Source organism: Calidris pugnax, unplaced genomic scaffold, assembly GCF_001431845.1.
Source record: "Calidris pugnax isolate Ruff unplaced genomic scaffold, ASM143184v1 scaffold95, whole genome shotgun sequence".
Lineage (NCBI taxonomy): Eukaryota > Metazoa > Chordata > Aves > Charadriiformes > Scolopacidae > Calidris > Calidris pugnax.
Window position 1 is genome coordinate 6,755,428 of NW_015090885.1, and position 14,076 is coordinate 6,769,503.

The 14,076-nt window shown below is 44.3% G+C and overlaps 2 protein-coding genes across 4 annotated transcripts in view; one reads left to right on the forward strand and one right to left on the reverse strand.

The window, feature by feature from the left end:
- The window catches only part of POU2F1 (POU class 2 homeobox 1), a 51,566-nt gene extending 45,256 nt beyond the window's left edge, over nucleotides 1-6,310 (forward strand). The window contains exon 16 of the mRNA XM_014947314.1: nucleotides 921-6,310. The gene's annotated coding sequence lies outside the window, so the exon portion shown is untranslated. The remainder of the gene's footprint in view (nucleotides 1-920) is intronic.
- Nucleotides 6,311-12,106: 5,796 nt separating this feature from the next.
- CD247 (CD247 molecule) overlaps nucleotides 12,107-14,076 on the reverse strand; it is a 56,754-nt gene continuing 54,784 nt past the window's right edge. For all 3 annotated transcript variants that reach the window (XM_014947163.1, XM_014947162.1, XM_014947164.1), the window contains exon 8: nucleotides 12,107-13,253. In XM_014947163.1, the coding sequence (XP_014802649.1) occupies nucleotides 13,188-13,253 (66 nt within the window). In that variant the 3' untranslated portion in view covers nucleotides 12,107-13,187. The remainder of the gene's footprint in view (nucleotides 13,254-14,076) is intronic.

A 14,076-nucleotide genomic window follows, 5' to 3' on the forward strand; every position in this document is an offset into this window, starting at 1 on the left:
GGAATTGGTTCCAAACTGCAGTTCTCCTTCTCTCAATTATTTAGACAAAATGACCAAATTCTGCTCTTAACGTTGTGTGCATGATTCCTTTTTACTTCAGAGTGGGATTTGACCTCCTGAATCTAGATTGTGTGACATACCGATGGCTCTTCTATTGATTTGATTTTGCTGTTAAGAGCATACACAAATACTTCTAAAACATTATCCAAGCTAATTGGCAGTATGCAAAGTAGCAGTTACAGTCTTAGATTCCTGACAGGTGAATTGGTACAGGATTTCAAAAGACCAGATTCTCCCTGTTCATAGCAATATTCCTTTTCCGTTACTTCTGATGCTTCCAACATTGTATTTAGAAAAACTTTCTAGTAAAAAAGTGCTTCTGACCGCAAACCAACAGTGCGAGAACAGAAGTTGCCATCGTTTATGCCAACGCAGTAGAGCTGACTCTGGGGCTTTGCACATACCTGGGTGATCTCTTGTAGTCTCTGAGCTGTGTTGCTGCTAGCTGTCTAAAAATGGCAATAAGCATCTCTGACCAGAGTGTCGGGGCTTGCGTGCCACTGGAGCGATCTTTTCAAGGTTGATTCTGATCCATGTAGCAACAGATATTTACGTGGATGAGGAAGAGTAATGAACTGTACAGAAGTTAGATCTGTATATTCTTAAATATACAATCTAGTACCTGAACCAAAAAAAAAAGATTTTTGAAAAGAGAAGACTGGATCACTGCAATGCAGTTCACTTTGAACTTTCGATTCCTGATGGATTTAACAGTTTCTGCCATGTGTATAAAACTAAATTACTTGTAGCCAGCGACGGTATTAGAAGAGTCCCTTTCCCCCCACCCCCTTTTCTTTTGTCACCAGAGTGTCCTAAAATAATGAGCTGATGCAGCTATGTTCATTTTGTTGATGATTCAGGGGGATCCTGGAGCTTCTCATCCAAGATCCAGAAGGCAGCAACTTTAAACTCTACATATGCTTTGGTTTGTGACCTGAGCATGTGGCATTTGCGTTTGCACTCAAGTGGCAGAACCCCTTATCTCTCCCCCCACCGCCATGTTTTTGCTCTGTTCATCTTTAACTCTCCACCTTCCTGTTTTACTGAGTATTTAAACCAATTATCCCTAAAATGTCAAAACTAGTGAACTGCAAGCAGGGAAACTAACAAATGTCCGTCCACCGTTTCTAATGTGTTTTGATTTTTTTATGTTTTATTTTTTTAAAACTAAGCTTGAACCAAAGTCAATTTCTAGCAAGCTGCTGTACTAATGGACTAGTTTGTATAAGTGCAGTTCAGATGCAGAGAGGCGATAGATGCTACTGACAATTTCTTTTTCATTTGTCTTTTGTTTTTATTAATTTTATATAAAAGTTGCTGCTTGTTTTTAATCTTTTTTTTTTTTTTTTGGTTGGTAATTTGTGTTATCCTTGGGGCAGACTCTTAACTTGATTTTAATTTGTTTTCTTTTGTTTGATGTGTAAATAGAATGGCAATGTCAGAGGATTGTTAATCCAACAGGTCCCACCCTCATCCCACCAGTATGGATAAATTTAAGTATTTTTGATGTGTCTTTATGACTCCAGGCTGTGCAGGAGACTTTTAGGGCTATGAATAATACTGCAGAAATAGAAATGGCCCACAGTAATAGCTTCAGAGCAGTAAAAGATATAGCTGGGTGAGCTTCAGGGAGGTAGGGAAGAAAAGGAGGAGAAGATGCTGGTACCCGCTATGTTGGGCTGGAGGCCATAGCACAGACTACAGTTTCTACCAAAGGAATGCAAGTCCCTGGGACTTGTGTTCAGTGAAGTAAGAGGACGGGAAAAAGTGCAGCTATAACCTTCATTCCTGACTCTGAAAGTTCCCGCTTACTTTCACGCCTGTGCAAAAATACGATTTATCAGGAAGCTTTTTTTGTTAAAGGGGGGATACTACCGGTCTTTTCTCTGGTGTATCCTCTACTCCCTAAGGGTTTTGTGGCAGGGTAGGGGGACGTGATCCTTGCATATATCTAGGAAACACAAAGAAAGGTGGGCCTTAAATCAGCGGAAAATCCTCTCTCCACAGTTTAAAGAGACTGTGCCATTAGCTGTCTGAATGAGTTTTCATGTCCCATTCTTGCTGGTTTGTGGTTGGGAGAGGGTCTTGTTGAGTACATATCTGGAACACTAATGCAGCTTGGATGGTTTATTTATTATAAAAATCTGCTTTTTTTCCTGACTACCTTTGCATTGGTCACATGGCTTTGGTGTGAGCACCTTATACCCCCTTACCCTCCTCCTCTCTACCCCTTCACCCTCTCTGGGGCCCAGATTCCAGGGAATTTCTTAGCAAGTCTTTTTCTGAGAGAAACTGGAAACTCGGAGTAGCCACATATCCAGAAAGGGCTTGGTTTTTCTTGCAGAAGCTGACATAATACCCAAACAGCACATATCCCATGGTGTCCATCACCAGCGTGATCTGGTTCGTTGTCCTAAAATATCCCAATGACTGACTGTTACTCTTAGAGCCTGCTTTTCATCCCTAGAAGTATTTTGTCTCGTGGATACTGACTACCTCCAGTGTTTAGGTGAAAGACAGAAATGAGACTGGCAGCAGGTGTATATCTGCCTAGTTAGAGTGGTTAGGCTCGTTCAGAGCATGAAAGGAATATGAGATCATGTACTGCAATTTAGCAGAAGTTTGGTTTTTTAAATCATAATCATGCTGACAGCAGAAATTGATGCATCTGAAAAGAGACAGTAACGTTTGTATACAGACCTAGTAAATAAGAGTTCCTGAGTGTTGAAAATGGAGAATTACTGTTGTAGTAGACACTGGGACATACATTGTCACAAACTTGCTGACAGATCCAGGACATACATTTAGCAAACAAATTTGATTTTTTCCTCCAATGACACATAGTTACATCTCTGATTCTAGTATCTGTGGGTTCATATGTTGAACAGAGATGATTTTCTGTTACCTGCTCACAGCCTTAATTCCTCACTGTTCTTTTCAGGGGAAGATTTTCTGTGCAAGTGTTCATTTCTAGACAGTCTTCTAGCTGGATGCTGGTACGTTTTCTCCCATATTGATTTGTCAGCCAGGACCAGAAGTAATTCCAGAGTGTGTTAGGAAAGAATAATAACAGCTCTTTTTCAGGGCTCCACGTCTCTGTATTTAAATATGTGTGGGTTGCTTTTCATAGTTGCAAGCATGCCAAAGGGCATAAGCAGGAAAAGAGAAGGTGAAAAACTCTCTCATCATAGCCAGGGACAGTTAGCTTAAAAAGCAAGAGATTTACAGAGGCACAAATACAGATATGCCCTGAAGGTCTAGAAGAACAATTTAGAAAATGGCTTCAGGATGAGCTGTTGTAGGCTAGTGATGAATTTTTTTTCTGATGTTAGGAAAATATATTCCAGTTTTGCTTTGGCACTCTTGATCTCCTCAGAACATGCTCTCTGTACTCACTGTAGCATGATTCATGAACAGCTCATAGAAAGTACACACAGATATGGCTGCTTACAGGAGTCACATCTGTCTATTTAAATCTCCTTAAGAGGATTTATTTTGTTTCTGAGTTACTGTGCGGTATATGTTAGTCTAAGTACATTTAATCATGTTGCTCTGAGATGGTGTGTATGTGCATGCACTCAAAAAATTTTGAGGGAGATACCATGCATGTTACGTGCACAAGCACCTGATTTTTAAGAGGTGGGTTTTTTTCCAGCCCATAGGCTAGTGTTACATCAGTTTTTTGTTTTCCTTTGGGTAACTTTTGATGACACATTATTTTTCCTACTACTTAAGATCCTACTTCTTAAGATCCTCTGCTTCAATAAATAGTTGTCAAAGTGCAAGTTAAATTGAGTTGAAAAAGTCACTTAACCATGAATGGGAACTCTACGCTCAGCTGACCCAGCAAGGAGAACATGCTTGAAAGTTAGATGGATCTTCATGTAGGAATGTGTTGCTGTTGTTGCTCAGAAACTTTGAGTGTTAGTGAGGTTATATTGAAGGAGAAAACTAAAATGCCAGAACATTAAGAGGAAGACACACATTCTGATGACTTGAATTATAGACCTTTTAGGATGTCAGAAGCTTCAAGTTTGAATTTTATCTTTAAATGAACAGAGTGACAAAGAGATTTTCAGTGAAAACAGTATAGCTCCTGATGTATTTGGAGTTACAACTTACGATTTGTTGCACCTTTTAGGTTAATCATAGGGATGCCAACGGTGAGCGAAGAAGCTATCTGCTGATCTTAACACACAAGAACAAATGTTCTCTCATGGTGTGATAGCTTTTCATTTGAGCAAGAGCTCTGTCTCTATTTTACCCCTTTTCTTATTTAAATTTTACATATTTTACAGGGAGCATTAAATGCAGACAAAAAAATTATACTTCTGGTCTTTTGGTATCTTGCCATAATATTTTAGGGTAATTAATTCCTTAAAAAAACCCAAAACAACATCATAAAAATAACCAGTTTTGCTCAGGGGGCAGCAAGAGAATGGCTGTTTTCAAACCACAGTAGAGAAAATTCTCCATGTTCATCCATGGCAATGATGGTGTGAGAAAATTTCTTTTTATTTACTTCTCTTTGAACTGTAACCTAATGTTTTGGTTCCTTCTAAAGTTGAAACGTCATCTCTATAAGCTTTGCAGTACACTTTGGCTCAGCACATGGTTCTGTGGTTGAGTTACTGAAGGAGATAGTAGTGTTAATTCCTTAGCTCTGTGCGTGGTCCTGCAGAGCAACATTCTTTAAAAGAGAACTTCCCTCTTTCTTTCTTTCTTTCTTATAGATGGAGCAGAACACCCATTATAGCTGGAACCATAACACGGATAATAAACTAAAGAACATCTGATTTACCTTACATATCAATTCATTTTTTTCTTGGATAAAAATTTACCAAATCGTCTTAGAGAGATGCGTAGCTTCTCAAGGTCATTAGAATGTTTAGAGACAAACAAAATGGCACGTCTGGTCCAAACCTTCAATGATAGTTGTTTTTTACCAGGAGTTTAAAAGGTAGATCAATTTATTGCCATGCTAACTTTTTTCAGAGTCGCTATTCCTGTTCTGCCTGAACCAGTTAAATAATGTTTATCCACAGGGCATGGGTACACCTGTTGGATGTACACCTGAGTGTTGCCTAGGGTAGATAGAGTGTTACCAAAGGACTAAGCTAACCTGCTGCTCCCCACTGGGTTTATGATTGTCAGTCCTCACATAGCCAACTAAATTCCTTTATATTTTTGCAACTAATAATCTTTTTACTTCTCCCTCTCTTTCCAAAATACTATAGCAATACGGAATTCAAGATACACACCTTGCAGAAGTTCTACTCTTAGAGGTTTAACTCTTTGCAGTTGTTAAATCTCACTCCCGTTGCCGTTTTTGAGTCTTTCTCTTCTTTCCAGTGGGGAGACCCCTAAAATACTGTAAAGATTTTTGACAGAGGAGGCTTTTCCATTAAGTTATTGGCTCAATTTCTTAAGGTTTGCCATTTCTTAAAATGTTCATATCTTTCGCTCCGTCTTCTGAACGGACCTGGCTCCCTGTGTGTCAGTGCTTTTGGGGAGATGGAAAGAGGCGATGCCTGTACTTGCATATCTTCGCAAACACACAGAGTAACTCCTGAAAATGTACTTGATTTTTTTTTTTTGGCTTCTCTATATTCATTGGATCTGTGTGCCACTTCTCCCATGACGGTTTTAGTGGATACCTGCTCTGAGGTTTTACCCCCGTGGGATGCTGTTAGAAGGGTGTTAGGAAGATTGCACTGGAATTTACAAGTGGTTTAACTGTGGGAGAAGGGAAGAGACACCTTTTAGTTGAGTAGACAGATAAGGTCAGGATGTAGAACATGATCAGGTACCTCTTTTTTGACCGAATTCCTAAAACTGAAGCAACTACTGGGCTTTGTCTTGGGGCTGCTTTTAGTTCTGTCTGCGATACCCTGCTAAGAACCATCCGTAACTGGAATAATCTGGGCCCCTTCCCTCCCTCCCTCCTTCCCTCTCCCTCCTTGTTCCTTCCCCCATCTTCCCGCAGCAAAAGGTAGCACCATACAGCTCTGAGAACAATACTTGTGGGTAGCAGCTGGCTTCTGGCACCTTCATAAAATACCTCAGCATAGCTTAGCATTGTCGCAGAACTGGTTTTAAACTGAAAAAATCAGAAGAGAAAAGCAAACTTTATAAATAGTGGAGATAATTCTAGCTGTAGAGTTTAGTTGAACTGATGTTTATTATGACTGATAAACATGATTATGCTGTATGTATTTGAGATCCTGTTTATAGGTTACAACTTTATAGGGTTGGGTGGGGGTGGGTGGATGTTGGGGGCAGAGAAGGGGGTTGACTGTGTTAGAAGGAAAATGTTTGCTCATGAATTTTTTTCCTTGTATCTGTCTTGCCAAAGGAAACATTTTGTCGCTCCTGGGTTTGGGATTGTTGTTTGGTTGGTTTATCTGTGGTCTAATCTGCAGCACAGCACGTGGTGGCATGCAGGTTACTGATTGGGTTGCTGTTCAGGGTCCTTTCGAGTGTGTGCACACTCCCCTCCCTCTTGGCCTTCCCTTGCCCCTCGCTGGCATCTGTAGATGAGGCAACGTGTATCCGGGAGGCTCGGAGAGAAAAAGATAGCTGTACTGGGTTAGAATCAACCTGGGTGATGTAAATCGGTTTTGGTTAGTTGACTCGCTCCAGAGCTGAACTGGGTCCGTTGTGTTTAACTTCGGGGAGGGAGAAGAACGGTTGTCGCATCTTAATCTTCTATCTGGGAGAGCAAAAGTGAAACAGGTTCCTTTTATCCCCCTTGTCTTGTTACTGAATGTAGGGCTTGTAGTGCTTGATACTAGGTGGAAAACTTTTTAAACACTTCCTTTTCTAATAGCAATGCTAATCCTGTCTAGACCAAAAACTATGAAAGAAAAAACCAAACTGAGAAGTGAAAGCTAACCTACTCCTAACACCTGGCTGGTATGCCAGAAAGGGTGGAAACACTGCCAGACGGTCGTGGGAGCGGAGTCTGGAGGGGTTGTTGGCGAGGGAGAGGGTCGTTCTCCTGGCCTACGTCTTGGTGTTGCAGTGGGAGTAGCAGAAGAGCGAGTGGTTATTGCCTTGGGAGGGTGTTGCACCCCCTCCATCCGGACCCCAAGGCTCCCTTCTCGTTTCCCTTCGAGGCCGACGGAGTCGGGGAGGAGGAGAGGGCTGTGCGTGGGTGTGTGTGCAAGTGCGTGTGTGCGCCTGGCTGCGTGTAGCGATCGAGGGAGGTGGGTTTCTAAAGGAGCTCGACTCCACTGGGGCGGGAGAATTCCCGGTGGCCTCGTAGGGAACCAAAGGCACTGATAAGTTGTCAGCTCTGCTGTTCTCAGAGCGGGTAAGAGGAAAAGCTGGGTGGGCTTTTGTTGAGCTTTGGGTCAGTGTCCCTTTCTGAAAGGACCTCATCTCTTGTGGGTACTCCCACCTTTTCTGCATAGAGTTGCTTTGGCTCTGTGAAGACAAACGGCGTGTGGGGCTTGCCCGGTGCTGCAGGTCTTAGGCTGATGTTGGGATACAGTCAGGGAAAACTGTTTCTTTCCTTTGAATGTGGAAGCAGTGTAGTCCAAGGTCAGAGTCTGTTCAACAGCTTTTGCATATGGTCTTTCTCTTAAGAGGGACCTCGAAGACTCCCTTCTTTGCTCCCCAAAGTAGCCTTGTACATGTTCATGTATCGTGCTATTGGGCTGAGTTGTTTTATCCGTGAACTTGGTGAGCTCTTGTGAAGAAAGGGAGGGGGGGAAGGGGGAGAGGTGGGTTGTCCAGCTACTCTTCCTCCGGACACCAATCGGGTTGCAGAACTTCACTGAAAGCTTTACTAATAGAATTGTTGTTCTGACATTATGTAAAAGTGGTATTAATATTGTGTGACTTTTCAAAGAGCTAGTTAGATTTATAGATAGGTAATAGGGATATTGAAGAAATGACTTCTCAAAGAAAAGAGCACTTGGAACAAAAGAAGTGGAAAACAAGGTGTGCTTTAAGGAAAACAAATCTGAGGAAGGAAATGAAACAGCTTGTGGGAGGCGAGGGAAGATGATACCCTTTGGCGTTCCTTAGTGCTGCTGAGGCTCAGCCCCAGAACTGGAACATACCCCCTCTGCCTTATTTCATCTCTACCAAACAGGACATTGTCAAGTAGCTCAGACCAAAATGCTGATCTGTCTTAAAACTGTGTCGGTCTGCGGGTGAATGTTCTCCTGCAGAGCTTTACGTAAAACCGTAAGATACTTAATTTATTAAGGTAGCTTCCCCTTTCCTCCAAAAATTCTCTCATCTGTTGTAGGCCCCGCTTCAGGATTCACACTGCCTTTGCTGAATGTGGTAGCAGCAGCTACTCGAGCCCTGTTCCCCGAGCGCGGTAACGGAACCGGCATGTTGCGGTGCTCTGGCAATCCCAAACTCTGACACGGGAGGAGCCCTAGGCTGTTGGAAACGGCATGCCGAGGGGCAGCCCTGGAGATGGCACAACCCCCTTGAGAAACGGTTCAGGAAGGAGAGCACCCGTGACAGTGTCCTGAGAGCAAGGCAGTTGAGACAAACCCTTTAGTTCTTCCCCCATTCACTCTCCATGTGTCGGCCTCTGTGACCCTGGTGCTCCCTGCACCCCGGCGAGTCCGAGGGGAAAACGCAATGCGGAAGAGCTGGAGATGAGCCCCGCTCCCCGCCGGGCCCGGGGCGCCGGACTGGGCCTCCCCGCCCGGCGGGAAGAAGGGAAGGAAGGGAAGGGATGGCCGCAGAGTCGCCCGCGGGTGGTGTGAGGAGCCCCGGGGTCGCGCCGGTCCCCGTGGGACACCTCGCCCGCGGGCGGTCTGTGGGAAGGACCCGGGCAGTAGCTTCTTCATCCCCGCCAGTGCCGTTGTTCCATTTCCTTCCTCTGTGGTAGTATCTAAGGCTAGGTGTGAGTAGGTGTGGGGTGTTTTATCCGCCACAGGTACAGGAGCTGTCGTATACCTCATTTCTAACTCGTAACCGAGTAACTTGCTTTAACTTTCTCCAAACCCTACAGAGTTGCCAAGTCTGCCCTCCCTCCTTTGATTAACACTGAACTCTGGCCTATAGCACCCCGTGACCTGCAACCTGGGGAGTGACCCCCCAACGCCTCTGAATGTCGCTGCTTAAAAGCTACTGCAAAGTGAGGGCAAATTGCAATCTTACCTTATTTCCTTTGGTTACAAGGGGTCCTCTTGATTAGTCTGTGAATATCCACCCCCTCCCCTCCGCTCTCCTCGGAAAAGGGCCGCCCGCCCTGCCTTTCCCCACCCCGGGGCCACCCTGAGCTCCAGGGCCCGGAGCGCGCTCAGCCCCGTGCTGCGAACACGCTACTCGCTTTTTAACATGACCAAAAAAAGAAAAAAAAAAAGAAAAAAAAAAAAGAAAAATAAAAAAAAATCTCCAAATATTTAATTTTCTTCTTTATTATTTGACAATCCTGTATCCCTTCCCCGCTCCCCAGCCTGGCCAGAAGCTGCATCCTTAACCCGGTCCATCTTTATTTGAATGTAGTTCCCCTACCCCCATGGGAAAGAGAAGCTTTGTCAGGTCACGGTGGCTGCTATAAGTCGGGAGGGGGCGGTTTCTTTGTTTTGTTTTGTTCTTTTAAAATTTCCAGCCAAAACCAAAGATTTCCTAATGATTGTATAAACTCAAAACAAACAAACAAACCAAAGACAAAGGGCGTCTTCAGCACCAAGCCCACCTGTGAGGCCGGCCTGGCCGGGGCCAGGGTCTCTGCCAGGGTCCAGCTCGGGGGTCCAGCCCGGCCCCCGGCCCCAGGGGCTGCCCCGGGCGAGGGGTTGCTGCCCCGGGCCCGGCCGCCTCCCAAACTCGCCACCCCGGGAAGGGGCAAAATCCGGGGCACAGGCGCTGGGAGGGGGCGGCCGGGGGCTGCGCAGGTGGGTTGAGGAGCTGAAGACTTGGGTGCAGGATTGGCTGCTCTGCTGGGTGCTTTAACCCTCTGGGGGCTGGGTGATGTTGATTAATACACGCTGAGGTGCACTTCTGAGCTTCCCCCCTCCCCCGTCACTGCTTGGAAGAGGCTGTCCTGTTGAGAGAAATCCCTGAAAGAAGAAGAAGCAGCTTTTCATTTCTCCTCTAGTTCCTTTTTTCTAGATTTCTTTTATTTTTGCAGCACCACTGTGCAACTATGCATTGTATTTCTCAACCTTTTATGCTAGGTAGATGCCTGTGACTTTTTAACTTTTTGGGGGGGGGATTGCAAATGGAGGAACTTTTTACATGGATCTTTTTAATCTCAGTTGATTGGGGGGTGTTTGGTTCTAGGGTCATACAAGCTCTATCCCAAAGCAAAATCCAAATGTTAATATTATTAGCCTGATGCAGATACCAAAGATAATTTCTTTCCTGCAGAACCTTAGACTTGTGTATTAAGTACGATTACCCAGCACTTGCATTAGTCTAACCTCAGTAATTCCAAAGCTTAGATGTATATTTTGGTATATTTCTGGGATATTAAAAAATTGTCGTTTAAATTCTTGTTTGTTTCAGTGTAATGCTCTTAAAGTCATAGCATGGAGATAACTGAACTTGTCCTATTCTTAGTAGTTTGAAATAATAGTATTTTTGTATGTTTTGGGTGTGTCTATGTATGTATTAACATAACAGTTTTCACTGCCTAGGTGTTCATAAATAAATAAAAAAAAAAACAACTAAGGGTTTTTAAACTGTACATAATATTCCATGAGGAATTTCCACCAGACCGCCAATTTGGATCGCATTTTCACTGACGGCCGCTCCCAACTGGGATTCTTTCTTTCTTTTTAAAGAGACAGCATGTTCTTTTTGTTTCCCCATTGACCTGAGGTTCTTTCTCAGCGTAAAGGGGTTTTCACTGTTTTTTAGGGATGGGCCAAAGAGGAAGTGGCTTAAATTTTGTTTAAAAAAAAATGCTTAATTCGTTCGTTTGAAAGCTAACCCTTTGTACAAAGAATTGGGAGTTGAAAAACAAGCCCTTTCTTCTAAATCCGGCAATAGGTTTTGATGATTTGTGAACGTCTGTAGCGTCTGGGCAGTCCCTTTTTGCTTCTTTTCTAAATAAGAGAAAATTTCAGTCTTAATGGTTTCACTACTCTGTGCAGCTGCCTGCTTACACTGGCTGGGAGGGTTTTTTTCTCTTGCCCTTCCTCTTATACTGCATTTATACGCGTCAGGTCAGCAGAACACTTGAAATGGAGGGCCATGTGGGAGTACCCCTACCCAAACCCAACCCAAGCTTTTCTTGAAACTGAAATGTGAGAGTCCCACACATTTCAAAACCTCGCTGATCACACTAGGGGTGAGGAGGAAGGCGAAATGCTGTCTCTTTAAAGATGTCCTTTATTATTATTATTATTATTATTTTCCCAGTGGTTGCCTACAGATAGCTGTAGGCATTGAGAGATTGTGTAGATTACAGTAAATCAGAATGAAAAGGTAGATTTTTGTGTAGATGCATTTGTCTGCTGTAATTTTTTATATATATTAAACTTACTGTAATTGTACAGTTCATTTCTGTTGTAAACATCATTAAACCATTTTCCAAGTGTTTTAACATGTATGTGCTTGTTTGTAGTTTTTTAAATGTATCTGGGGAAGGCTAATTCCCCTCCCCCCTCCGCCGCATCAAACTGGGCCAGGAGGTTGTTCTTCCATGCTCTTTGTCTTGTCAAAATGGAGGAGAGCCCAGGGTTTTTTGCGCTCCGCTTGAAGCTTTTATTCTGCTTCTGTTTTATCAACTCCTCTCCTCAAAGGAAAAACAGCTTCAGCTGCTTCCTGAAGGCAAAGAGAAGAGTCACCTCACACCTACGGTGAGTGTCCCCGAAACAAGCGTTGGCTGCAGTTTGAAATCAAGATCCATTTATATATAAAGGTGATGTTTTTTCCCTAAGAATTTCTTCCCCATTGCAACATCCCATCCCACTTCCCAGGATGTGTTTAGAAGCTCCTGGTGCAATGCCACCCTCCTCAGCTTGCCTAGGAGACAATGCTGCTGGGTGGGAATTGGTCCAACCCCTGACCGCATCGCCTGCTGAGCTTGTGCCGCTCCCACAGCTGTTAACCACGCACACACGGCTCTTGGACGCTAACTTTATTAATTCATCAAAACCACATCACATTACTGAATTACTCAATGTCTTTGGAGTAATATCTGCATCGTCTTTTAAAGGTAACCTGATGATAGACTGCTGTGGAAACTGCGTTTACATTGGCTTTTGTGCAGTTTGCGCTGCCCACAAGCGAGTGTTTTGGTCAGTGTCTGACATGGAACTGCCACGGCAGCTCCTACAAGGGGAGCCCGTTCTGCAGCGAGAGCTGTAGGTGTTGCTAACGCCAGGGGGCAAAGGGTTCAGCCGACCCCTTCAGCCAGGAGATTCTCCAGGGTGAGTTTTCCCGAGTCTTCCATATTATTCTCTTAGGAGAGTCCATACTCCTTGTTCTCATTGGAACAGGGGTATCTTCCACCTTCTGAGAGCTCTCGTAGGCAGGTTCCCTGGCTCGTGGTTAGCTCCAGGTGCTGGATGAGTGGCAATGCCATTGCTTGATCTTTTCTTGGAGCTTTACGCTTGTTTTCTTTGTACTGAAAAGCTGGCGTTTAGCCTCTGTCCTTCACTACTGTAACATCACATCACTTTTTACAATTACAGGAAAAAAGTCATCCCCCACTGAAGTGGTTTTTAAAAGGTAAATTTAAAGCAAAAATTTTAGGTGGTCTATGTCAAATAGCCTAAAGATAAATACTACAGGAGATAACTACAGCCCTATCTTTACAAGTTCTTAAAATGCAATTAAATCATAATTACGAGTCTTGATACCCCTGGAAGACAAGCAAGAGCTACGGCAACAGCTGGTCTAGGTGGTGTGGTCTGGTCCCACAACACAAATCTTACAAGAATGGGCCTAATAATCACTATTATTGGAAACAACTTTACAGATATGTACATTTTAATAGCTAAAGCTTGCAGTTACATGATTCAAGAGGGAAGGGAGAAGGGATTGACCAAGTCCAGACATATTCTCTCTGTGCACCAGCCAAAGTAGGTAGATGCATTGAGAAAATACACGGTGCTTGTTTTGGATGAAAAAGGCTCTCCCTCCTCTCCTCCCCAGGGCGGGTGGGCATCTCTCACCCGTGCCCATCCCCTCCGTGACACCCACTAGCGGGGGGGCAAAGGCTGCATTTGGAGAGCGTCGTAAGTGTCCTTGGTCGCTGTACTGAGTCCCTGAAAAAGAGAAAAACAGGTGAAGTACCAGCGTGAGTGCTCAGTTCTCCCTGAGCTGACTGGCCAGGGACAGGATGGCAGGGGCTCAGTAGCATAATTTTAATTATTTGTTTTTTCCTTCCTACAGATTTTTTTACTCATGAGTGTTTCCTTAGTCTTTGCATGGTGTCAATAGCTGTCACTTACCTGAAGGTAAGATACATCCTGAATAACTGTTTTGAACATACAACTACAGCAATGGATCCTAACTGGTTATGCAGATCTTTAGAGTATATTTCATTTACATACTATTGACTATTACGAGTCAACTTTGTCTGCTAATTAAATGAATAGACATAAAATCTATTTGTTCTATTTGCTCTATATGAGCGTTGTTCTCTGGACTTCTGCTCCGTAATTTGGGAGGGAAGTCAGATGCGACTCTGGGTAATTTGGCAGCAGGGCTTCTGACGGCTGCGAGCCCCAGGCAGCGTCCCCTCACACCCCTGCCTGCCCTGCCACAGTCCTCCGCCTGCCAGCCTGCACCGGTGGGGGGAAGTCACCTGTGATGTGCCAGTTCCAGCTCCAGCTCATGGAGCTCACCACTCCCAGAGCGGAGCAGCAGCAGATGTGGCAGAGTCGCAGGTGGGCCCAGGAGGCAGCCAGAGCTGGGGGAGCTGGGGCTTCCAAGAGTGAGGATTCAGTAAGACACATGGTGCCCGCTCTAAAACTTCTAGCTCCCGGTGGCTCTGCTGTGAGTATTTAGCAGCACTGACTGCCCTGAGAGGATAGTGCTGCTTATCAGCCTCCTGTCACTAGCAGCAGAGCAGCTTTTGCAAAAGGT